This window comes from Ovis aries, chromosome 2 (assembly GCF_016772045.2).
Source record: "Ovis aries strain OAR_USU_Benz2616 breed Rambouillet chromosome 2, ARS-UI_Ramb_v3.0, whole genome shotgun sequence".
Classification (NCBI taxonomy): Eukaryota; Metazoa; Chordata; class Mammalia; order Artiodactyla; family Bovidae; genus Ovis; species Ovis aries.
The window spans coordinates 130436256-130462478 of record NC_056055.1 but is presented as its reverse complement, the minus strand read 5'-3'; the positions used below and the strand labels follow the sequence as shown (position 1 = coordinate 130462478).

General features: G+C 38.2%; 1 protein-coding gene and 1 pseudogene across 6 annotated transcripts in view; one reads left to right on the top strand and one right to left on the bottom strand.

Moving 5' to 3' along the window:
- Window positions 1–26223, bottom strand: part of ZNF385B (zinc finger protein 385B) — a 482159-nt gene that overhangs the window by 227536 nt on the left and 228400 nt on the right. For 2 of the 6 annotated variants that reach the window (XM_042243662.2, XM_060409680.1), the window contains exon 1: window positions 1863–2031. The exons of the other annotated variants lie outside the window; for them this stretch is intronic. In XM_042243662.2, coding sequence (XP_042099596.1) covers window positions 1863–1872 — 10 coding nt within the window. In that variant the 5' untranslated portion in view covers window positions 1873–2031. Of the gene's footprint in view, window positions 1–1862; window positions 2032–26223 lie in introns of those variants that run through there. 6 annotated transcript variants of the gene reach the window in all.
- Window positions 4232–6038, top strand: LOC114113108 (phosphatidylinositol 4-kinase beta-like; annotated as a pseudogene).

The window sequence follows — 26223 nt, the reverse complement described above, 5'->3', positions numbered from 1 at the left end:
GAAAATATCTCAGTGAAATGACAGAAAGATTCATGTTTGCAAACTTAATTCCAATCAAATGGAGGAGTCTTGGGCACGTGAAGAGGTAATAAATATGCTGTATAATATGTTTTGAGATTTTGCATGTGAGAAGCTACTCATGCAGATGATTTCAAATGAAGTATCACTTTTCAAAAAAATAAAACTATTTAAGATAGGTATTAGTTAGAATTTTCTGACTTTGAGGGTCATAAAACATACTTGTGTTTGTGTTTACCCTTGCAAATGACAAACAAAACGGCAGCTATTTCACAGAAGCACAGGTACACTTCCCAGAGGCTGGGACTATTGTCCTAAATTGTCTGTATCACCCATTCCCTATTCATGGCATGGGACCTTATGATTCGAAAGAACTGGCCATGTGAAAGGATGGTCCTTGTTTAAATTTTTCAGCATACTTTACATTTTGTATTAGAGTCTCTGACAAGATAGGATAATGAAAACTAGGAAGGCAAAAGTGGAATTGCAAAAAAACAGTCAGGCTCTAAGAAATTATTTTATGGAGGAGGATACACAGTGATTAGGAGCCATGTTAATGAACCAGAACTCAAACTCAGGTCTCCTAATTCCTAGACCAGTAATTTTTTATAACAGTACACTGTTACCAAGTAGAATAATAAATAGGCTTGCAATTATAGCAAAAATTGACCTAAATATACATCATCAATTATAAGCTTCTCCATGCAGACTGATCTAATTAAATTATTTAAACACATGGACAACAAAGGAGAAATATAATTTATCTTTTAAACTACTAACATGATTATGCTTACTAGGTACCAAATGGATAATCAAACATCCCTATATAGTGATAATTTGAGTAACTCCAAAACAAAGGCTGAAATTGTTCTCACATGTGAAGTAATGTGTGCAACTGGTCAAAGTATAACCACTGCAATAAAAGATGTTTTTGCTTAATTTCCTGGAGATTTCAGATGTTTGTTTAGCCTTTATTAACTGGAAAATTCCTCTACTCATTGTACACTTACTGACATATTCTATTAGGAAAATGTTTGTTTTCCAAAGAAATAATCCAAGCCACAAAATTCAGCCAGTATTTCACAATATTAACTTGACAATAAAGTGTTTTATCAATAAAACATTTTTTAAATGTTTATGTAGCCACCAACAAAATTCTTACTAATTTAGAGGTTAGAAATTCTTACTAACTTAATTATGCTACTCTGAGAAAGCTTCCTATATCAGATCTTTGAAAGATTTTACTAGATTTCTCTTAAACTAATGCATGCAAATGCTATATTTTACAATATATAAGATATAATTATGAACACTACTAAAGAGATACAGCATACTAACTTTATCTTTTCAATGTTCTATTACTTAAAACTAATTCTATAGCAGAGAATCTAGGCATTTCCCATGTATTTTAAACATTAATAAAATAATCATGTAGAATCATCCCTTTCTAGAAGACTCATCATAGCATTTTAACAACATATGGAAGTCCAGTATATTTTGAAATCAGAAGTCATGTTAGCACTTAGGTCATGAAGACTCTGTTGTCTATAACAACTACTGATTAAACCCCCAAATGTTGTGCGTATCTTAATAGAAGGAAAAACATACAGTTACGTGAGTCACGCTGCTTCCTTAACCTAGACACACATTTACAACAGTATTCTAAATTGCCAAACCTCATCATCCCAAACCCTAGGATGACAGATAATACTAATCATGGCATTGCTCAGCATTATATGAAACCTGTACAAATCTGGAAAATTACAGCTAAAACCAAGTATACCTCCATATATATTTCCTATCACTTTCAAACAAAAACACCATTTGTAAGTCTTGTTACTTACCTAGAAGCATGTTTCTTGGCAGTAGTCAATTCAGCCAGCCTGAAAACTTTGTATAATAAAGGTATCAAGAGCTGAGAAGGATGTTAATCTGCCACAGGTTTTATTACAGTGAGAGCGGGAGCCCTCACAAACTCTTCCTTGTATCCTAAGCCTCCTGGAGTACTGGACTGACTCCACTCACTCGCTGTGGACCTTGGTTGAAACTAACAAACAATACAGAGACTGTCAGTAGATGCTGCCTCCTCAGCCCACAGAGCCAAAAAAAATTATGGAAAAGTAGGTTATTTCACTGGAGTTGGAGATATAAATTTTGAATTGATCATGCTGTTTCTTTAAAATTCCGAGTAGCATTTTCTACTAAATTAACAAATAAAACAAGTGAAACTCATGCAAACAAGCTTATAAAATCATATTTTAAAAATCTAACTACCTAATTTTCCCCCAATGCTTTTTTTAAAAATTTAAAATACATGTAACTCTAAACCAAAAAGAAATCCTCCAAAATAAGCTCTGCATAATATACATGTTTTTAGGGAAGACTGTATATTAAAATTATATCACTCATCAAGAATCAGAGAATGCAAATATTTTTATTATTTGGTGTTATGAGCTTGAGCCTCCAATGAGATTTCAGTTTCACAAAGGATTGTTTGTTTGATTCCAATACAAAGATAATTATTTCTGAAATAGGTTTCTCTTGAGAGAACAAACCTTACAGTTTTGAAAGCAATAAGGATATTGCAGTGCATATTTAACAAAGGAATATCTCATTTCCTTGTACGTTTCTACTGGCTGTGAATTAACAATTTAAAAGGAGAAAAATCTATCTGACCTCAAAGGAAGAATACATAGCATGCCAGCTAACACTAAAGCCAGTAAGCTGAATGTGATTTCTGAGGCTATGTATTTTGAAGTAGAAAATGAAATGATAAATCCAAATATTACATATCTTAGCAATTGTTTTTAAATTATGTGCAGCAGATATTTCTTTTTACATATTATAATGACAGTGGACAGAAATTAAAGTATGTATACCTCCCTGGGATCCAGATCCTTGAGCAGTAAAGTTTTCCTGGTATTCATTCATGTTTCTTTATTTCCCTATTAAAGATAATTTTGGGATTCAACTTTTACATGATCAGCTACTTTTATTTTTATTAAAATAGGCTGAAAAGTTTAAGAAAAAGGAGAGTCTGAGAAAGAGGTAAATGGGAAACAAATCTAGGAACAAAGAGAACAAAAGGAGAGGTGGTCAAGGATGATGATGACACAACAGACCAACATCTGGGGTTTCTCGCCGATTGTAAAATGTAGGCCTTGCGTATATCAAATACATATATTTGGCTATAGTGACCTGAAGGATTATGCATATAAATTCTTATGGGATAAACCAAGTTTCAAGAGGGACAGGTGTATGCATGTGTGTATGTTTATACTAATAAATGTTTTTCTATAAATGTGGAAGGAAGCCTCTCTCCCTGCCCTTGACACCCCGTTCACTTTTACCTAGTGGCTGTCACACTTGAGCGACATCAGAATCCCCTGAAGGGCTTGTTAAAACAGATTGCTGGGCCCAAGCCCTAGAGTTTCTGATTTAGTCTGTTTAGGGTGGGGCCTGAGAATTTATATTATAGCAAATTCTCAGGCGATGCTGAAGTTTCTGGTCCTGGGACCACACTTTGAGAACCACTGCTTTAGCTCATTATGCTATCCTATAATCTAGCATGAAGACATTTCCAGTGTAAATTGTTTATTACTATATTACCTAGATTCTAAAGGCTTCTTCACCCGCACATTTTCACAGCTCTGAATCAGGATGTGCCTATAATTAATCACAACTTACAGAAGCTATGCAGAGGGCAGCGCCCACAACATGCATGTCAATGTCTGCATGGACTTGGTCACAGCTGTTCATATTGTCTCTTCAGTTGAGTGATATCATTTTTGAATGATATCAAATGTTGTTTGCCATTTAAAAATAATTTTTAAACCAATGCTTTAAAAAGCACACTATGATTTTAAAAATAAGTCATTGCATACAAAGATGAATACAAACAGGTGTGGTGTGTGTACTTGTTGTTGGTGAATCAGATGTTAATTACTGGAGAAATGACAGCAACTTAAGACTTTCTTGGAAAGTGGCATTCCATTCCATTAGAGGATATAAGAATAGTAATCACTAGTGGAAGAAACTATGGTACATGTAAAGTTTTGCCTATCACAGGCCCAGAAATGCAGCTGAAGCTAGACAGAATCACCAGATCCCTCTGAACAGAAATTTAAATGTGATTTGCTGGTGTGAATAATTCACAGGTCCCTAGGGAATCTCTTTAAAGCTCTGCATCATAGTTTATTGACAGTTGCTGTTGCTGGGGGCCTACTCTTCAGACATGCACATTTCCACTCAGCCACACTCCTGTGGGACCAAGCTACGGAAGCTGATCCTCTCAGATGGGCTGAAGCATGCTCACCAAAAGAGGGAGCTGCCCTCCTTCAGCCCAGTCTCTGACACGGGGCTGTCTCCCTCTAAAAGGACCCACCAGCACTCTAAGTCAGATGCCACCACCAGCATAAGTCTCAGCAGCAACCTGAAACGAACAGCCAGCCACCCTAAAGTGGAGAATGAGGATGAGGAGCTCTCCTCCAGCACCAAGAGTATTGATAATTCATTCAGTTCCCCCGTCAGACTGGCTCCTGAGCGAGAATTCATCAAGTCGCTGATGGCGATTGGCAAGCGGCTGGCCAGCTCCCCACCAAGGAGCAGAAGCCACAGCGGTGGATCTCAGAGCTCTCCCTGCTCAACCACAAACTCCCTGCCCGAGTCTGGCTGTCCCCTGCTGGCTTTGACCATCACATGGTCCGCGTGCCCCACACCCAGGCTGTCGTCCTTAACTCTAAGGACAAGGCTCCCTACCTGATCTATGCAGAGGTCCTTGAATGTGAAAACTTTGACACCACTAGGGTCCCCGCCCGGTTTCCTGAGAACCGAATTCGGAGCACCCAGTCTGTAGAGAACCTGCCCGAATGCAGCATCACCCACGAGCAGCAGGCAGGCAGCTTCAGCCCTGTGCCCAATTATGACAACGATGATGAGGCCTGGCTGATGGATGACACAGGTGAGCTGCAGGTGGAGCTCCCTGAAGCGCACACCAATAGCTGCGACAACATCTCCCAGCTCTCCGTGGACAGCATCACCAGCCGGGAAAGCAGGGGGTCTGTGTTCGTTGCAGCAGGTGACATCCAACGGCGCCTTTCGGAGCAGCTGGCTCACACCCCACAGCCTTCAGATGAGACCCAGAAGACCCTTCTGCAGTTGCTCTCAAAGAGCCCTGGCAGGAGAAAGCGTGGTGCATTAGAGGGGGATCCCTGTATGGAGATCCCTGTATCTCCCCTACTGGAGGCTCCCGTCAGTCATTGTCAAGTGCGGGGACAACCTTCGGCAGGAGCTGTTGGCCTTCCAGGTGTTAGAAGCAACTGCAGTCACTTGGGAACAGGAGTGAGCACCCCTGTGGATCAAGCCATGTAAGATTCTTGTGATTTCGGCTGACAGCAGCTTGACTGAACCAGTGGTCAACGCTGTACCCATACACCAGCTGAAGAAGCAGTCACAGCTCTCCCTGCTCGATTACTTCCTACAGGAGCGTGGCAGCTACACCAGAGGCATTCCTCAGATCCCAGCCCAACTGTGTGCAGAGCTGAACTGGCTACTGCGTGGTCTGCTACCTGCTGCAGGTCAAGGACAGACACAATGGGAACATCCTGTTGGACCAGAAGGCTACATCATCCACGGCAACTTTGGCTTCATCCTATCCAGCTCACTCTGAAACCTGGGCTTTGAGACATCGGCCTTTAAGCTGACCACAGAGCTTGTGGATGTGATGGGCGGCCTGGATGGCGACGTGTTCAACTGTTAAAGGATGTTGGTGCTGCAGAGGCTGATCACGGCTCGGAAACACAGGGCTAAGGTGGTGTGGATCGCAGAGACCATGCAGCAAGTCTCTCAGCTTCCTTGCTTCCATGGCTCCAGCACCATCCAGCATCAAGGAGAGGTTCCACGTGAGCATGGCCGAGGAGCAGCTACAGCTGCTGGTGGAGCAGATGCTGGATGGCAGCATGCGGTCTATCACCGCCAAACTCTATGACGGCTTCCAGTGCCTCACCAACAGCATCATGTGACACCCTGCTCCTCAGGCCCCAGCGCGATGGGGGTCTCAGGGGACCCTCCCTGGGAAGGCCCTTGGAGAAACCCTAAGCCAGGAATGCCCACCCACACGGCCATCCACCAAGGGAAATGGAAGGCAAGACATACAAAGGCTCATGTGGTAACCGTAGAGCTTGCCGGGGCGGGTGGGGAGAGCCAGCTGCAGGGTCCAGACTGACTGAGGCTTCCTTGCCGCCACCCCAGCTGTGTCAGTATTACCACCTGATGGACTCCAGGACTCACCGCCCTCGAGAGGACAGAAGTGATAAATGTGAGGGACGCTGGGGCCTCGCTTCTCCCCACCAGGGTCCGAGAGGATCTTTCCACAGGCCATCTCTGCGTGTATTCTGGGTCCCAGGAAGGAGAAGAAAGTTGGTTCTTGGTACTTAGGACTTGATCCTGTGGCTGGCCTTTGGCCGTGCTGCTGTCTGACTGTCCCCTCCCTGGGACTGAGCCCTAGCCCGAGTTCCCCTGGGTAGGTGGGCTTTGGCATAGGGTCCTGCACTTGCTGAGGTCCCCCATCCCAGAAGTGAGGAAGGGAATGATCATGGTCCCTCCAGTCTGAGGGTACTGGCCTAGCCTTGATCCCTTGCCCTGATCCCTTCCCCACACCCAGGGAGATAGCTCTCAATTTTTTATTTTTGTTTGAAATAAAGTCCTTAGTTATGAAATTTTTTTTCCTTTACTAGTGATATGTAAATAATGATGCGAATGGACAATCTAGACTTCCGTGGTGGTCCAGTAGGTAAGACTCCACGCTCCCACTGCAGGAGACACAGGTTCCATTTGCGGTTGGGGAAATTCCACATGCCAATGAGTACAGTTTAAAAAAATTAAGAAAATCTGAGGTTTGATAAAATGTGATATTATCTGGAAATAAAGCAATCACTCTTGGGAGAAGCTATTTACAAATTAATGAATAATAAGTTGATTTAAAGCAGGTTTTTGTTGTTGTTATTAAAAATGTGGTGTGGAAAAACCTAAAGAACCACCCAGGATGTCTGCTAAAAACACATATATCTGGGACTACCAGAAATCCACTGACTCAAGTATCTTTGGTCTAAAGACTGACCATTTCACATCTAAGTAAACGGCAATTTAATAAGAATAGCAATACTGGAGGACTCTTAAATGTTTGTGGTAATAATGTATTTCTGTAAAGCAAGCAAGCTACCTTTGCTTCTAAATCAATTACAATAAACTTTGGGTATTGCCTAAATGAGTAAAGCTATGTATGGATGCCTCTGTGATAGTTTATCCCCACAGGAACTTTTAAAAACTGAAACACCAAATTGCATACATATCTCAATGGCCCTTTGTGAAGGCAGAAGAGAAAAGGCCAGAAGCAAAGGTGCGTGCTCATCTGACCAGACGCAAAGCAAGTAATGCTTGATAGGAGGGCATGATACTAAGAAGGATAAATACACAGCAGCACCGCATCTCCAATAAGACTCCAACCTCTAGCCCAGGACTGAGTGGGGTCTCTATAAGCCTCCAGTGGTGCGAAGGATTTGAAAGAAATGGTAAAATAACCAGGATGAAACTGACCAGCTGTTAAGTTGCCAGTTGTAAAGCTGGTCACTAGTTGTAAAACTAGTTACTGTAAAGTGACCAGTTGTAAAAGTAATGGAGGTGATGGAATCCCAGTTGAGCTATATCAAATTCTAAAAGATGATGCTGTGAAAGTGCTGCACTCAATACGCCATCAAATTTGGAAAACTCAGCAATGGTCTCAGGACTGGAAAAGGTCAGTTTTCATTTCAATCTCAAAAAAAAGGCAATGCCAAAGAATGTTCAAACTACTGCACAATTGCACTCATCTCACATGCTAGCAAAGTAAAGCTCAAAATTCTCCAAGTCAGGCTTCAATAGTACATGAACAGAGAACCTCCAGATGTTTAAGCTGGATTAAGAAAAGACAGAGGAGCCAGAGATCAATTTAACATTGGTTGGATCATTGAAAAAGCAAGAGAGTTCAGAAAAATGTCTATTTCTGACTTATTGATTAGGCCAAAGCCTTTATGTGGACCACAACAAACTGTGGAAAATTCTTAAAGAGATGGGAATACCAGACCACCTTACCTGCCTCCTGAGAAATTTGTATGCAGGTCAAGAAGCAACATTTAGAGCCGGACATGGAAGAACAGACTGGTTCCAAATTGGGAAAGGATACATTAAGGCTATATGTTGTCACCCTGCTTATTTAACTTATATGCAGAGTATATCATGCAAAATGCCAGGCTGGATGAAGCACAAGCTGGAATTAAGATTGCCAGGAGAAATATTAATAACCTCCGATACTCAGATGACACCACCTTTATAGCAGAAAGCAAAGAGGAACTAAAGAGCCTCTTGATGGTGAAAGAGGAGAGTGAAAAAGTTGGCTTAAAACTCAACATTCAGAAAACTAAGGTCATGGTATCTGGTCCCATCACTTCATGGGAAATAGATGGGAAAACAATGGAAATGGTGAGAGACTTTATTTTGGGGGGGTTCCAAAATCACTTCAGATGGTGATGATAGCCATGAAATTAAAAGACGCTTGCTCCTTGGAAGAAAAGCTAGGACAAACCTAGACAGCATATTCAAAAGCAGAGACATTACTTTGCTGACAAAGGTCCATCTAGTCAAAGCTATGGTTTTTCCAGTAGTCATGTATGGATGTGATAGTTGGACTATAAAGAAAGCTGAGCACTGAAGAAAAGTTGCTTTTGAACTGTGTTGTTGGAGAAGACTCTTGAGAGTCCCTTGAACTGCAAGGAGATCCAACTAATCCATCCTAAAGGAAATCAGTCCTGAATATTCATTGGAAGGACTGATGCTGAGGCTGAAAGTCCAATATTTTGGCCATCTGATACAAAGAACTGACTCATTGGAAAAGACCCTGATGCTGGGAAAGATTTAAGACAGGAGGAGAAGGGGACAATGGAAGATGAGATGGTTGGATGGCATCACCGACTTGATGGACATGAGTTTGAGCAAGCTCCAGGAGTTGGTGATAGACAGGGTAGCCTGTCATGCTGCAGTCCATGGAGTCACAATGAGTTGGACACGACTGAGCAACTGAACTGAACAGAATTAAAAGTTGCCCAATATCAGTGCGTCTGTTTCCTTAATAAAAGAATAAAGGTATGGTTAGAGTAGATATCTATCGTCCATCCTAGCTCTAAAACTACATAACGTTTAAAAGCATTTAAAAGGGTGTGGCTCTTTCATAGTTTTATTAGGAAAACACCTTATAAAAGTGAATGACTGATGGATCCAAGATAAAAGACATTTGTGATGGTTTGAATTATGTCTCTTCCCAGTCCTCCATTCATATTTTGAAGATACTAATGCTCAGTTTCTCAAAATGAGATCTTATTTGGAGGCAGATTCTTTCCAGAGGTAATCAAGTTAAGATGAGGTTGCTAGGGTGGGCGTTCATCCAATATGTCAGGTGTCTTTATAAAAACTGAGAAATTTGGATGCAGACTGGTACAGAGGGAGATTTTGCAGAGACACAGGGAAAAGACATCTGTCTGTCAGCCAAGGAGAGGTGCCTGAAACAGATCCTTTCCTCTGAGCTCTCAGAAGGTAACCCACTCTTCTGACACCTTGGATTCAGAATTCTAGCCTCCAAGACTGTGACAGGATACATTTTTGTTGTTTAAGCCATCTAGTTTGTAGTACTTTTACACCAGACCTAGCAAAACAAATTGGCACTGTTACTAGGTCCTTGTTACTAGCTACTTAGCATGCTAAGTACATGCTAACTTTTCAGAAGTTGAGTAGTAGCTGGGGTGCTATTTTTGAAAGTTAGAACTCAGATGTTCTATATTTGTTCTTGTTTAATGTTTCTTTAATCAGGCTGGCTGTGCATTTGTCTATTTAAGTAGATTTTAAGTAGCTGCTTCGTCTTTTTTTATATATACTTGCTTTACTCTATTCTACTAATATTTGCTTCTGTCTTTATTAATGTCTGCTTCCTAACATCTTTTGACTAATTTTGATATCTTCTAGTTTTTAAGATGTATAATGCCTCATTCATTTTCAATTTTTGTTTTTTAATATGAAATCCCATTTAGGAGTACAATTTTTAATATTTTCCCTTCCATTAACTTTTAGATAATCTATCACTTTTAGTTTAGATTTTTCTCTTCTCACTTTACCTGATGGTTACTAGGACTGAGAGAGAGAAATAACATGTTATCTTTATTCTAGCTTTATTATTAATTAATTTAGCTTGGCCTTGGGCCAGTCACTCACCTTCCATGGGCTTCTGTGATATTGCCTGTGTGAGAATCAAACCAACTAAATATGATAATATTTGAGACCATAAATTGCTATACAAATTTAAGTCATTTAAGTCAATGTTTTAATTATTTTTTACCAACTCACTACTCACAAAGAAATTAGGATAACCCTGGGGATATCAGAATTGCTTAACTTTATAGTTTTAACTTCATTTCTACTTGTTATATTAGTAATCATCTCTCAAATTGCCTGTAAGTTTATGGAAAAATAGCAATAATTCACCTATTAGCTCAGTTTTATTTATTTTTTATATATTAGTTGATGAATTTATTTAAAGGAGAGAAATCATTTTAAAAACTCACCTCCTGAAATAATCTGTCATTATCATTTAAGAGTGGGAACAAAACGAACTAGCATTATCTGAATTCAGTTATGTGTCAAGCACTTTTTTAGGTGTTTTGCATTCAATTCTTTTAACAACCATTGCACAGATGAAGATACTAAGAATGCATAAACAAACTGCAGAAAGTTATAAATCTCCTGATCCAGTCCTTCCCAGCTCCCTCCCTATAAAATGAGTCAATAAAGACAGCAGGGTTAAACTAAAGTTTTTATCTAACAATTTTCAGAGAATGTAAATTAGTTTTTTTTAAGAAATTGAAAATATACACCATGATTAAGTAAAAGTAAATGTGGTTTTAAAAAGCAATGGTCCACATCACTCATTATTAGAGAAATGCAAATCAAAACCACAATGAGGTACCACTTCACACCAGTCAGAATGGCTGCGATCCAAAAATCTGCAAGCAATAAATGCTGGCGAGGGTGTGGAGAAAAGGGAACCCTCCTACACTGTTGGTGGGAATGCAAACTAGTACAGCCACTATGGAAAACAGTGTGGAGATTCCTTAAAAAATTGCAAATAGAACTACCTTATGACCCAGCAATCCCACTTCTGGGCATACACACCGAGGAAACCAGAATTGAAAGAGACACATGTACCCCAATGTTCATCGCAGCACTGTTTATAATAGCCAGGACATGGAAACAACCTAGATGTCCATCAGCAGATGAATGGATAAGAAAGCTGTGGTACATATACACAATGGAGTATTACTCAGCGGTTAAAAAGAATTCATTTGAATCAGTTATGATGAGATGGATGAAACTGGAGCCGATTATACAGAGTGAAGTAAGCCAGAAAGAAAAACACCAGTACAGTATACTAACACATATATATGGAATTTAGGAAGATGGCAATGACGACCCTGTATGCAAGACAGGGAAAGAGACACAGATGTGTATAACGGACTTTTGGACTCCGAGGGAGAGGGAGAGGGTGGGATGATTTGGGAGAATGACATTCTAACATGTATACTATCATGTGAATTGAATCGCCAGTCTATGTCTGACGCAGGATGCAGCATGCTTGGGGCTGGTGCATGGGGATGACCCAGAAAGATGTTATGGGGAGGGAGGTGGGAGGGGGGTTCATGTTTGGGAATGCATGTAAGAATTAAAGATTTTAAAATTAAAAAAAAAAAAAAGCAATGGTCCTTTTGTTTCTCTTTGAGTCTTTTTTTTTCTTCAGAAGAGACTTTTATTTTTCCTTTTTGTTTCTTTTAGGGGAGAATGAAAGTATCTGAGAGCAATCATTTACTTTGAACTACACCATTGCTTCAGAATTTTCTATCATGCTAAATATTAAGTTCATCTTAGGTATTAATTCAAGAGTTCTTATATGTAGTATCTAAAATACATGTAAAATTCTTCAGTAGCATTCATTTATAATATTTAGTTTTTTGCTTAAAACTACCTAAAGGCATTAACTACAATTATTTCTGATGAGATTATGCTTAACCGAGGAAAAATTGTAGCCTAATCAGCTTTGCAATTTTCTACAAGTACAGCTCTCTGTAGATGAAAGATCATTACTACTAACTAGACTGGCACTTATTTGAAAAGAGTGAACATTTACAGAATTATGAGAGTTCTGAGTATCAGAATACAGAATGTTCCCAGAAAAGAGAAATAGAGAATAAGAAGAAATGATTAAAACTGCTATATCAATGAAGATGCTCATTACATTATATATAATCACAAACATATAGAAACAGTTTCGAAGCTCAATAGCAGAGGAATGGTTGTATTGATAGTGTGAAATATTACAAAATATATTCAGTGACATAGGAAAATGTTCACTATATAACAAGTGGGAGAAAGTACGTAGAACTGGATGTACAGTAGACATCACACATGTAAACAAAAAAGCATACTGCATGTGAATGCATATGTGCATGTCTACAGAAACACGTCTAGAAGAAAATACCCCCAAATATGTTAACTACTGCAGGTTTACTGAAAACTCTACTTTTTTTTTCTGTATTGTTACATTTTTGTACTAAACTGAAAGAAAAAAAAAAAACCCTTCATCTTAAACATTATAGTGGGAGGGATTTCACTACAAAAAAGAAAATTTATATAATTTCTAAAAATAGGGAGGCAGAACTAGCCAACTTAGATAATCTCTCTTTAAAAATTTATAGTAAGTTAATGTCAAGAACTAGTTACGTTCTCAAGTTTCTTTCGGGTCTTAATGAGCCTCTGATTCAACTGGAGTAAGGGCAAGCATAGGACTAAACACGTGCAGGAGGCTCACCTTGATCACTGTTATAGTGCAAATGCATAGTAATTGGAGTGAAATAAATAAGAGAAAAGGGAATGAGGGTAATGGTAATACAATATTTATAAGAGGCTTGAGCCATCAATTCCCAGAACTCCCCAGTGATTTAATCTCTTGGTCTGTAGTATCTGCATCCATATAGATGAGTGTCAAGAGCCTGCAGAGAGGTGATGGCAGGAATCCAGCCCACGGATAGTGTGTAAGAATCTCTTACATACATGATTTCTTCCAAGGCATTAAATCTTTTTAACTACTATAGCAGCATTGCTATTTTTACTCCAGTGTTTAACTTATATGAAGGGAATGATTTATATGCTCTTAGATAACATGGCCCTCATTAAACTATTTATTCTCTATCAATGTCACCAGAAGACTTCCATGACAAAATAGTGACATATAATAATTAACATGGTTCAGACATATCAGATCTCTGCACAACTGCACACATCAAAAGAATTATGATATCATCAATGATGCTACCAGACAGAGCGCCTGCTCCCCTCTCACACTAGACAGCAGATGTTCAAATAATACCACAGAGATTTTCTTAAGCTGTATCCTGAGATCTGTCAAGGTTTTCACCATGGTTAAATCAGAAATGTCACAACTTTTTCTTTTTGTTAAAAAAAATTCCCTACCTACCTAATAGGCACCCACCCTACATAGCTGATTTTTGTGTAAAGGCAGCTTGTCCTCTTAGAGGTGGGGTTTGCCTGCTGCTGCTGCTGACTGTCGCTTCAGTCGTGTCTGACTCTGTGTGACCCCATAGACGACAGCCCACCAGGCTCCGCCTTTCCTGGGATTCTCCAGGCAAGAACACTGGAGTGGGTTGCCATCTCCTTCTCCAATGCATGAAAGTGAAAAGTGAAAGTGAAGTCGCTCAGTCCTGTCCGACTCTTCGCGACCCCATGGACTTCAGCCTACCAGGTTCCTCCGTAACATGGGGTTTGCCTAGGGCAACAAAATGCTCTGTGACTGTTGAGCACATGTGAGCGATCACCAGCTGGGAACAATGAACTTTTTCTAGTGTGCCTACAGCATATATTTGGAAAGAGATGGACAAGACCATAAAACTTTGGACAAGTTGGACAATTTTGAAATGAGATGATTGTTCAGCAAACAAAAATGTTTGGGTACATATAACTTCAGGAGATGAAACCCAAAGGGATTTTAAGGTCTGTTCTCCGTGAACATAGAATATAAATAAATAAATATCACCAATGTGCTTTGCTCTCTTTCAAGAGTTGCTTACAGTTACTGTTTGGAAGACAGCGAAGTCGCTCAGTGAAAGAAAGTGAGGTCACTCAGTCGTGTCTGACTCTTTGCGACCCCATGGACTGTAGCCTACCCGGCTCCTCAGTCTATGGAATTTTCCAGGCAAGGGTACTGGAGTGGGTTGCCATTTCCTTCTCCAAGGGATCTTCCCAACTCAAGGATTGAACCCAGGTCTCCTACCGTCTGAGCCTCCAGGGAAGCCCTTGGAAACAAGATTGAAAACCATTTAGAACATTCTGTAAAATGTGAATTCACTGAAATCAAAATGGCCAAAGTATAGTTTTACAGACAAATGAGTATGGCTTCCCCACATCTGATCTGTTATTAGGTTAGCTGTAGAAATATAGTCTTCCAATATACTCTTCCAATATAATTTACATATACAAACTCTAAACCATTTTAATGAGAAAAAGATAAAGGATTCTGCTTTGTCCAGGGGCTGAGTCCACTTGCTTTAAAATATAAAACAGTATGGAGGTTCCTCAGATCAACTAACGTACAATCCAGTAATCTCATTCCTGAGCATATATCCAGGCAAAACTATAATTCAAAAACCTACATTCACCTCTGTGTTCAAAGCAGTACTAGGTCACAATAGCCAAGACGTGGAGACAACCTAAACATCCATCAACAGATGAACTGATAAGAAGATGTGGTGCATAAATACACTGGAATATTACTCAGCAATGAAAGAGAAAGAGATACTGCCATTTGCAGCAACATGGATGAAACTAGATATTATCATACTTAATGAGTTAAGTCAAAAAGAGAAAGACAAATATTACATCATATCTCTTACATGTGGAATCTGAAATATGACACAAACAAATTTATCTGTGAGGCAAAAACAGACTCAAAGACACAGAAAAGAGGCTTGTGGTTGTCAAAGGGGAAGGAGGATGAGAGAGGGAACGGACTGGGAATTTGGGGTTAGTAGACGCAAACTATTACCTATAGAATGGATGGACAATAAGGTCCTACTGCATAGCACAGGGAATTATATTTAGTGTCCTGGGGTAAACCATAATGGAAAAGAATATAAAAAAGAATGTATATATGTGTATAACCGAGTCACTTTGCTATGCAATAGAAATCAACACAACATTGTAAATCAACTATACTTCAATTTTAAAAAGTAAAAAAAATATAAAAGCTGACGCAGGATGCAGCATGCTTGGGGCTGGTGCATGGGGATGACCCAGAGAGATGTTATGGGAAGGGAGGTGGGAGGGGGGTTCATGTTTGGGAACGCATGTAAGAATTATAGATTTTAAAATTTAAAAAATAAAAAACTAAAATTAAAAAAAAGAAGGAAAAATAAAATGTAGTTTTAAGGAAAGATTTAACAAATGTTTTGAAATTTTGAATACAGGTCAGATAGCTTGTGGAGAGAAAAATCGTAAGAATATGTATTAATCCTCCAAACCTTTGTTGAGTTCCCTTCTGCCCAAAGCACTGTTCTGAGCGCACACCATAGGAGCCCTGCTCTCAGAGAACTTACATTAGACTAATGTTCCTGATCCTGATCTCAAAGCTCTTTTTCATTTGATCACATGTTTCTCTCATCAAACAGGCTAATCTGTACAATTTACAAAGAGATTCTCATGTCTGGTAAAAATGCCTGTGTTTTCCCCCACCTAAATTCATCTATCATCTATAATCTTTCTTAAAGATTTGTCCATATTAAAACTTTATTCATATTACAAAGAAAACCAGCAGATCTTTATGTGTGTTTCAGTGGGCAACTTGCATAATAAGATTTGTTTTATGTTTTTTATCGTATAAATGTAACACATTTGAGATATAATTGTATAACTGGCAGTATTTCAATTTTTTTCCTTGGGTCCTCCAGAAAGAGAAAAGTTCTGAGATTCAGAGATGATACGCTAGTTCTTTCAATTTAATTTCAGGCATTTCTATTAACGTTCAGCATTTATCATAGTATGATTCAAGTGAATGATTTAGGAAAATACCTATATAATATCGAACAAGCTTATATTAGTCTACAACTACAGGGTAAAACAGGAAGAATTCTAACTTCTCATTTTATCCACTAGGGTTCTGTGGAAATTATGTGCTGCACATGTACTGCAACCTTTAGCAGGAAAAGCCTTAGATAACCCATTTCGTAATTAAGGCTGAATACAAAACATGTTTCCATGTTTCCAAAGCATGCTTGCCAGAGTCCAGCCTCTTCTGCCTAATATGAACCCTCTTAGTGTCACATGACTGTATCCTATTCCAGACACAGCTGACAAACCAGGACCAGATAACTGATTTAGGGGCAGCTAATCATCAAAGACATTCTTGGAGGTCTGGGTCAAAACATGACAATCCATCGTTCAGGAGTTGGGAAGATGAGAAACTAATGACATGAGTGTGGGAGACCAGCTTTGCTGGGGTCATACTCAAGCCTAAGTTTGTGATGAAGGACAGATCACTAAAGAGAAAAAGAGGACAGCACAAAGGGCTGAAAAGGCAGAAGCCAGTGGGGCGTAGAGATTGCCTCTGAGAGAAAAGATGGTTCCTTATCTTTTCCAATTGACACCCGTTTTCATGAGCTCCAGCTTGTTCCAATGATTGGCTTTGTGTTTCCTGAGACTGGCTGCTGTACCCTCACAACAAATTTCCTCTTTCCTAAGTTAGCCTGAGTCTCGCTTGCAACCAAATAAATCCTGACCAAGAGAAACAGCCTTTCGTGGATCTGCACTTAGTTTTTACCACAACAGAAAAGAGCAAAAGTTAGTCACAGGTGACAGACTCAATTCCACTTGCATCTCTGAAGGATCATCCTAACCGTAAGTCAATTTGGGGCACTGGTTCCTATGTCATTAATTTTTAATGGCATGGTGGTATTTAGTAATTTCTCAACTTTCTAAATATAAAATCAGATGAGGGCTAACATAGTACTGAACTGATCTTTTCCAATTTTCAACTTCCAAATAGTTTTTGATGATGCTCATAATATCTACTTACCTCACCTCTTCCCTGTTCTCTATCAAAGACATTGGAAAAAAGCACCCAAGGAAACCACAGTAAGAGGGGTCTGGTTTGCCATGGTTCTGATTCTCTTCTGTATCAAAATGTTGCTTTCTGGCTGTTTTTCCTAGTGCATTTTGCTCTTAAAGTAGCATATTCAGGAGGACTTTTTCCTTTATTCTCCATCTAATTAGTCATTGATTCTCCTTAAACGGAATGGATGAGAAAACATATTTTGTCCTGTGTTTTACTTTTAAAGATTTGATCAAAGCATTTTGCACTGCTTGTTCATCTTTATCACACAGTTCCTATAGCAAATACAAGACTTCTCTTCTGTATTTGTTCTGTTCTTGCTGGGAATGGGGTCTATAAAAATTATTGTTACCACCTCAAAGCTTTATTCTTTATAATGTAAAGAAAACATCATTTTCAGCCAACGCAAATGCTTTAATTCAAAAGATTTATTAAAATGACAGAGCAGCTATTGTTCAGCTATGGCTTTGAGCCATCTAAAGCACTTTACTTTGTCTGGGATTTGCCAATTTCAGGAAAAATGAAAAATTTTGGACAGTTAGAAGGGGAAATATTGATATGATTAAAGCTAGAGAAGCATAGAAAAGACAAAAAGTATAGGAGAAAGAACATACAGCCTTCAGGTATTGGGTTGGTCAATAAGTTCATTCGGGTTTTTCCATAGGTTGTAACTTCCCAGGTGGCTCAGAATGCAACCTTCCCAGTGGGTAAAGAATCCACTTGCAATGCAGGAGACATAGGTGATATGGGTTTAATCCCTGGGTCAGGAAGACCCCCTGGAGGAGGAAATGGCAACCCACTCCAGTATTCTTGCCTGGAGAATCCCACAGACAGGGGAGCCTGCCCAGCTAGGGCCTATGGGGTCGCAAAGAGTTGGACACAGCTGAAGCAGCTGAACATGCATGCGTGTAATGGAAAAACCCAAATGAGCTTTTCGGTCAACCCAATGTATAAATGGCTATACACTACCAAGCATGGAAGTGACAAATAGAACTACTAAGAAAGTGTTCTTTGTAGGAACAATACCAGCAACAAACATTTCAGTGCCAAATCCTTTTCTAAATGTTTACCTGCATTTACTAATGTAATATTACTCTAATTTTATACAAGATGGAATTGAGGGATGGAGACAGACAGTCACTTATTTGAGGTTACATAGCTGGGACATTGAAGAGACGGAATTTGAAAGTGACTCTGGCCCTGCAACCAGAAGCCATGATCACAGGCAGTTTGCCCTCTCTGTAAATATTCTGACCAGCTTTTAAATCAGTTGTACATTATAACCATCTCAAGAGCATCTCAAAGCATACTAACACCTAGGCTTCACCCCTAAAGATTTTCACACGATAGTTCTGTGTGGGAGACATTTTTAAAATACATTTTAAAAATGTATTTTTTTAAAGCGCCTAGCTAGTCAACCACAATGGTTGTGGTTTTTCCTGTAGTCATGCATGGATGTGAGAGTTGGACTGTGAAGAAGGCTGAGTGCCAAAGAATTGATGCTTTTGAACTGTGGTGTTGGAGAAGACTCTTGAGAGTCCCTTGGACTGCAAGGAGATCCAACCAGTCCATTCTGAAGGAGATCAGCCCTGGGATTTCTTTGGAAGGAATGATGCTAAAGCTGAAACTCCAGTACTTTGGCCACCTCATGCGAAGAGTTGACTCATTGGAAAAGACTCTGATTCTGGGAGGGATTGGGGGCAGGAGGAGAAGGGGACGACCGAGGATGAGATGGCTGTAGTGAACTCCGGGAGTTGGTGATGGACAGGGAGGCCTGGCGTGCTGCGATTCATAGGTTCGCAAAGAGTTGGACACGACTGAGCGACTGAACTGAACTGAACTGAACTGAGACATTTTTAGTTGTCACAGCTGGGATGGAGGAAAGAACTACCAACATGTAATATGTACATGTCAGAGACGCTGCTAAACATCCTAGGATATACAGGATAGTCCCCCATAAGAGAATTATCTGACTCAAAATGTCAATGGTGCCAAGGCTGAGAAACTATAGACTACAGAAATATTTAGGAAGCAACATGGACTTCACTTTAGATATTAACTTTAAGTTCAATGCCAGATTTATTCAAATAAAATGACATGACCACCAGAAAAACAACATAAGTGTCAGTAACTGCTTTAGAGATCACAAAATTGAAATAAACAGGTGCAAATCAAAGCAGTCATTAAATATTTATGTATATTTACTAAAGTGTTTAGAAGGGATGAGAGCTGTAAACTACATTCTCAGCTTGACAGAAATACACAGTGACTAAATCGAGCATTGTCTGCAAAAGAGGTATGCACTTCACTCCGGTAATAGTCAGCAGGATCTAAATTTAGGTTATATTCTTAGTGCATTAAAATAGCATCAAGAAGCTCAGGAAGTCTAAAACCATCACACTCCAAGTTTCTGTCTATACAGTTAATAGCTACTTGCCAGAGATCCCTGTTGCCTGTTTGATTACTATCTATTAAAAACATATTCCTTGCAAACTTCTCCCATAAGCCAGGAAATGGAGTTAAAGGACTGATTCTACATAAAATAATTGGAACACAAACATCATGATGTAAAGCATTCATAGAGAATATACCTTAATTTTCAAAGTTTTGTGAGAAACTTTGTGAGGCTTTTTCATTGGTTACCATGGAAGTAAAAATGCTTTCCTTCAGAGTTCCAGTGTCACAACGGGAAATGAGTAAAGCAAACGAACATTTTTAGTTGAACAGAAGGTCTGTAATATTAATTGCCTATAATCGGATTTGGATAAAATTTGAACTGGGGAAAGGCTGAGACAAGCCTACTATTGAAAATGGGAAGCGATTAAGATTGTGTCTTGGTAGCTTAATTTATCTGTTTACTCTCTCTTCAGTTGAAACAAACAAAAACCAGATGGACTAACTCAAAGATATTTCTTTTTTTTTTTTCACTCCACTTTAGAGGACCTTCTAAAATGTAGTTTGCTATTTTTAAAAAATTGCTTCATTTTCTGAAATTGTAGCTCAAAATATATTCCTTGTAGTAGAGTACTCTCAACTGTTGCAATCTAGAACCACCTAAGCAGACGCACACCACCAGAAGAACAAACCTACAAACAAAGTGTTCAGAATTAACGTCCTACAGCAAGCAAGGCGAAGATTTTTTTTCTTCTAAGGGGCTATGAGTCAAGAATAAAAAGAAATCAGCTGTTTCACAAAGTAAAATTAAATAATGCTAGATTTCTCTTTTAAGCAAAGTATATATAATGCCCCCTCTTGTGGCAGGTTCTTTCCCCATGTTAGATACATGAGATACAAAAGTATCTGCTTGAATCACTCTCTTCACACTTACACTACCCTCTTCATGCTTACACACTCATCCCTATGACTATGTAAACTTTTTCAGCTAAGTACATGGCTACCTGGAAAAAAGTCTACCTTCCCTAGCCTCTCTTGCAGCTAGGTGTGGCCATGGTACAAAAGTCCAGACCTAGTGAGATTTCTGGGTATTTCCATAACGGGAGAGGAAGTCACTCTGCTTCTCTCCTCCTGCTGCCTGGGATATAGATATACTGGCTGATGCCCCAGTGGCCACAGAGGACATCAAGGTGAAAGCTGTGTGTTGGGGATGTCAGAGTAAAAGAAAGGAGGAGCCTAGTTCCTTGACACCATGGATGCTGTACCAGATATGGATGACCTACAAGCTACGTTTAAGTTAACAAGAAATATATTTCTATTTTTCTTTAACCACTGCTATTTTGTCTAAAACATGGTTTTAATTCAAACTAATACAGTATTTTCAAAACCTTTCTTTTCTGACCAGCTGTATTCTCTCTCTTAAAGTAGTTTAGGGTATGTGTTTTTAAGAAACACTTTCAATTGCACATTCTTATAGAAACTACTCTCTACATTAAACTAAGACTTGTTGTCTACACATTTCCATGTGATCTTGAGCTTTAATAATATTGCGTATAAAAAGTTACTAATTTAAATATACCCTACACCCCCACAACTGTATGATAAATTATTTACGGTTAGAAATTATTCTTTCTATCTCTTTATTTTCAATACATTGAAAGATTTAATAGATGCTCACATATCGATCTTCCATAGTTAAATATATAGGACGTGGAAGAAATGGAACAAAAAGAACAGGAAAGGAAGCAGAGACAGAAAAGGAGAAAGGGAGAGAAAGCATCAAAATCAGAGAAGGTATTTTCTTTCACCAAAACAATATGAAACTAGAAATCAGTCACAGATGGAAAAACAGGAAAAGAACAAACACATGGAGACTAAGCAACAATCTACTAAAAAACCCAATAAGTAACAATGAAACCAAACAAGGATATCAGAAAACAACTCGAGGTAAATTAAAATGAAAAGACAACCTTTCAAAATCTATGGTATGCAGCAAAAGTGATTCTAAAAGGGAAATTCACAGTGATGAAGTCCTTGTACAAGAAACAAGAAAATCTCACAGAATCTAAACTACCATCTGAAAGAATTAGAAAAAGAAGAAGGATGGAAACAATAAAGACCAGAGAGAAGATAATTAAAATAGAGATAGAAAACAATAGAAAAGATCAATAAAACCAAGAGCTGCTTTTTTTGAAAAGATAAGCAAAAGTGAGCCAAGCCTCACCAAGAAGTTTAGAGGAGGGCCCAAATAAACAAAACAAGAAATCAAAGAGGAGAAATAATCACTGATATCACAGAAATACAAAAAATTACAAGAGAATACTATGAACAGATATACGCCAACAAACTGGACAACCTAGAAGATATGGACAAGTTTCTAGAAACATTCAGGCTGCCAAAACGGAATCAAGAAGAAACAGAAAATTTGAACAGACTGATTTACTAGAAGTGAAACAGAATCTGTAAAAAACCTTCCTGAAAACAAAAGTTCATGACTGATTGACTAACGGCTTCACTGGTGAATTCTATCAAACATACAAATAACTTATATTTATTCCAAAAAAACCTGAAGAGGAAGGAACACTCTCAAATTCATTCTATGAAGCTACCATCACCTTGATACTGAAATCAAAGACACTACCAAAATAAATTATATGTCAAAATCTTTGATAAATGTAGATGCAAAAATCCTCAACAAAACCTTAGCAAACTGAATCCAACAATACATTAAAAGGATCATATACCATGATCAAGTTGGGAGTCATTCCAGGGTCACAGAAGGATGGTTCAACATATGGAAATCCATCATTGTGATACATCACATTAATGAAAGACAAAACTGCATGAACATCTCAAGAGATGCAGAAAAGAACATCTGACAAAATTCAATGTCCATTCATGATAAAAACTCTCATCAAAGTGGATATAGAGGGAACATATCTCAACATAATAAAAGTCATGTACAACAAGTCCATAGCCAATATAATATTCATATAAGCATTTGAAAAAATAAAACATCCATTCTTGACAAAAATCTTAGTAAACTATAGATAGATGAAAGTTCCTTAACTTGAAAAAAGATCATAATTAAAACAGTATGGTACTAGCATAAAAAGACACACACAGACCAATAAACCAGAGTAGAAAGGCCAGAAATAAAACCACACATATAAAGGCAAACAATCTAGGACAAAGGCACCAAGAATACACAATGGGAGAAGAATAGTCTCTTTAATAAACAGTATTTTTTTTTCTTCTTTTTATTTTTAAATTTTAAAATCTTTAATTCTTACATGCATTCCCAAACATGAACCCCCTCCCACCTCCCTCCCACAACATCTCTCTGGGTCATCCCCATGCACCAGCCCCAAGCATGCTGCATCCTGTGTCAGATACAGACTGGCGATTCAATTCACATGATAGTATACATGTTAGAATGTCATTCTCCCAAATCATCCCACCTCTCCCTCTCCCTCTGAGTCCAAAAGTCCGCCATACACATCTGTGTCTCTTTCCCTGTCTTGCATACAGGGTCGTCATTGCCATCTTCCTAAATTCCATATATGTGTTAGTATACTGTATTGGTGTTTTTCTGGCTTACTTCACTCTGTATAATCGGCTCCAGTTTCATCCATCTCATCAGAACTGATTCAAATGTATTCTTTTAACGGCTGAGTAATACTCCATTGTGTATATGTACCACAGCTTTCTTATCCATTCATCTGCTGATGGACATCTAGGTTGTTTCCATGTCCTGGCTATTATAAACAGTGCTGCGATGAACATTGGGGTACATGTGTCTCTTTCAATTCTGGTTTCCTCGGTGTGTATGCCCAGCAGTGGGATTGCTGGGTCATAAGGTAGTTCTATTTGCAATTTTTTAAGGAATCTCCACACTGTTGTAAGAAAACTAAATATCTACACATGCAAAAAATGAAGTTGGACCTTTACACTGTATATAAAAATCAACTCAAAAAGAATTAAAGATTTAAACATAAGACTTGAAACCATAAAACTCCAAGAAGAAAATGAAAAGCTACTTGATATAGGCCTTGACAATGATTTTTCTGGATGACATCAAAAGCATAGGCACCAAAAAGTAAAATAAGTAAGTGGGACTATGTCAAAATGAAAAGCTACTGCACAGCAAAGAAAATAACAAAATGGAAAAGGTAACCTACAGAATGGAAGAAAATATTTGCAAACCATATATCTGGTAAGAGGCTAATATTAAAAATATATAAGGAACTTCTATAACTCAATAGCAAAGAAACAAATAACCTGAGTTAAACATGAGTAAACAGTTGAATAGATACTAAAAAAAAAATACAAATGGCCAACAGGTGCATGAAAAGGAGCTCAACAGCATTAACCATCAGGGAAATGCAAATTAAAACCAGAATTATATTAGCTAATATCTATTAGAATGGTTATTTTCAAAAAGATAAGAAGTAAATATTGGTGAGGATGTGGAGAAAAGGGAACCCTTGTACACTGATGGTGTACACTGATGGTGGGAAGGTAAACTGGTATAACCATTATGGAAATTAATATAGAGATTTCTCAAAAAGTTAAAAATAAAACATGATTCAGCAGTCCCATTTCTGGGTATATAACCAAAGGAAATTAAACCAGTGAGTATCTTATAGAGACATTTGCACTCCCATTTTATTTCAGCATTATTCACAAAAGCCAAGATATAGAAACTACTTGAGTGTCCATCAATGGCTGGATGGATAAAGAAAATGTGGTATGTGTGTGCGCTAAGTCACTTCAGTCGTGTCTGACTCTTTGCGACCTGATGGACTGTAGCCCACCAGGCTCCCCTTGTCCATGGGATTCTCCAGGCAAGAATACTGGAGTGGGTTGCCATGCCCTCCTCCAGGGGATCTTCCTGACCCAGGGATCGAACCCACATTTCTTAAGTCTCCTGCATTAGCAGGTGGGTTCTTTATCACTAGCAGCACCTAGGAAACCCCATAGGTGTATATATATACATATACACAATGGAAAATCATTAAACAAATAAAGAAGGAAATCCTGCTCTTTGTGGCAACATGGATGAACCTGGAGGACATGTTCCTAAGTGAAATAAACAGAGAATGCAAATACTGCATGGTCTCACTTATACATGGAATCTAAAAAAGTCTATCTCATGGAACCAGAGAATAGAATCGTGATTACCAAGGGCTGGGCAGTGGGAAAAATAGGGATACATTGGTCAAAATATACAAACTTTCAGTAATAAGATGAATAAGTTCTGGGAATCTAATATATAATGTGGTGACCAGCATGCTCCATAAAAGTCTAGCAGTACCAAATGTTGGTAAGGATGTAGAAAAACTAGGATTCTCAAACACTAAATTGTTTGATTTGGAAACTTTTGAGGAAATCTTGTATTGCAGAACTATGCATACCTTTTGATCAAGTAATTCTACTCTGAGGGTATGTGCATGTATTAAGATATAAGTCTGTGTGTATATATGCATGTGTATATATCAATCTAATAGAGACTTTTTTTCTTTATAGTAGTATTATTTCTAATAGTTTCAACCTGGAAACAACTCAAATATTTCTAAATAGATAAATTTTGGTATATATGGAATGTGGAATACTCTTCAGAAACAAAGATGACTATATAACTATATATAACATCAATTATAACTATATACAACATCTCAAAAAAGTCTGATATTAAAAGTATGATTCTATTTATAAAATTAAAAAACAGGCATCACTGAACTGTATTATTAGATGTCATATGGCAGTTATCTTTGGGAAGGAGGGGGTGGTTATTGGTTCAAGATGAGCACAAGGAGGCCTTCTGGGTGCTGACAACGTTTCTTGGTCTGGGGAACAGTTACTTAAGTGCATTAACTGTTGTAATTCATTAAGATAAACACTTTTTGAACTCTTCTGAGCTATGTGATACCTCAATAATTTTTATTTTAAATATTCATATTTTGTTAATATTCTTCCTTTGTTTCCCTTCATCTATCCTGCTTTTTATTTTAGAGTGTTAAATATTAAAACCTTAGGTCTTGAGGTCCTGAGAGAAGACCAACTGCTATAATTATTAAAAGTAGTAAGTAATGTTACAAGTATGTAGCAGTGCAGACATTTTCATATCTAGTAGCTCAACAATAATCACAACCCTATGAGAGATAAGAAGCAATAAGTGCTTTTTTTTTAATTGATGGATAAATTGTGACTCAGAGGTGGTTAAATTTTATTCCCTAGTTCACATATTTAGAAGGTGGCAGAGTTCAGTGTAAGACTTCGGTTCCTAATCACAAGATTGTTGCTCTTTCTCCACATGTAGTCATTTAAAATAATATCTAACATGAATAAATAATCTATGATTCAAATAACTGTATTTTTTATTTGAATCTCACTAGACTCATTTTAAGTCTTCAAAACTACCATTGCTATTCTCTCCCATACCTCTTTTTTTTAAAAATGCATTTATTGAGGTCAATAACAGAAGGATAACATATTCTACTTATTTATATTTTTCCACATCAATTAATGTACATGAAATATGTCATACCTTCTTAAAC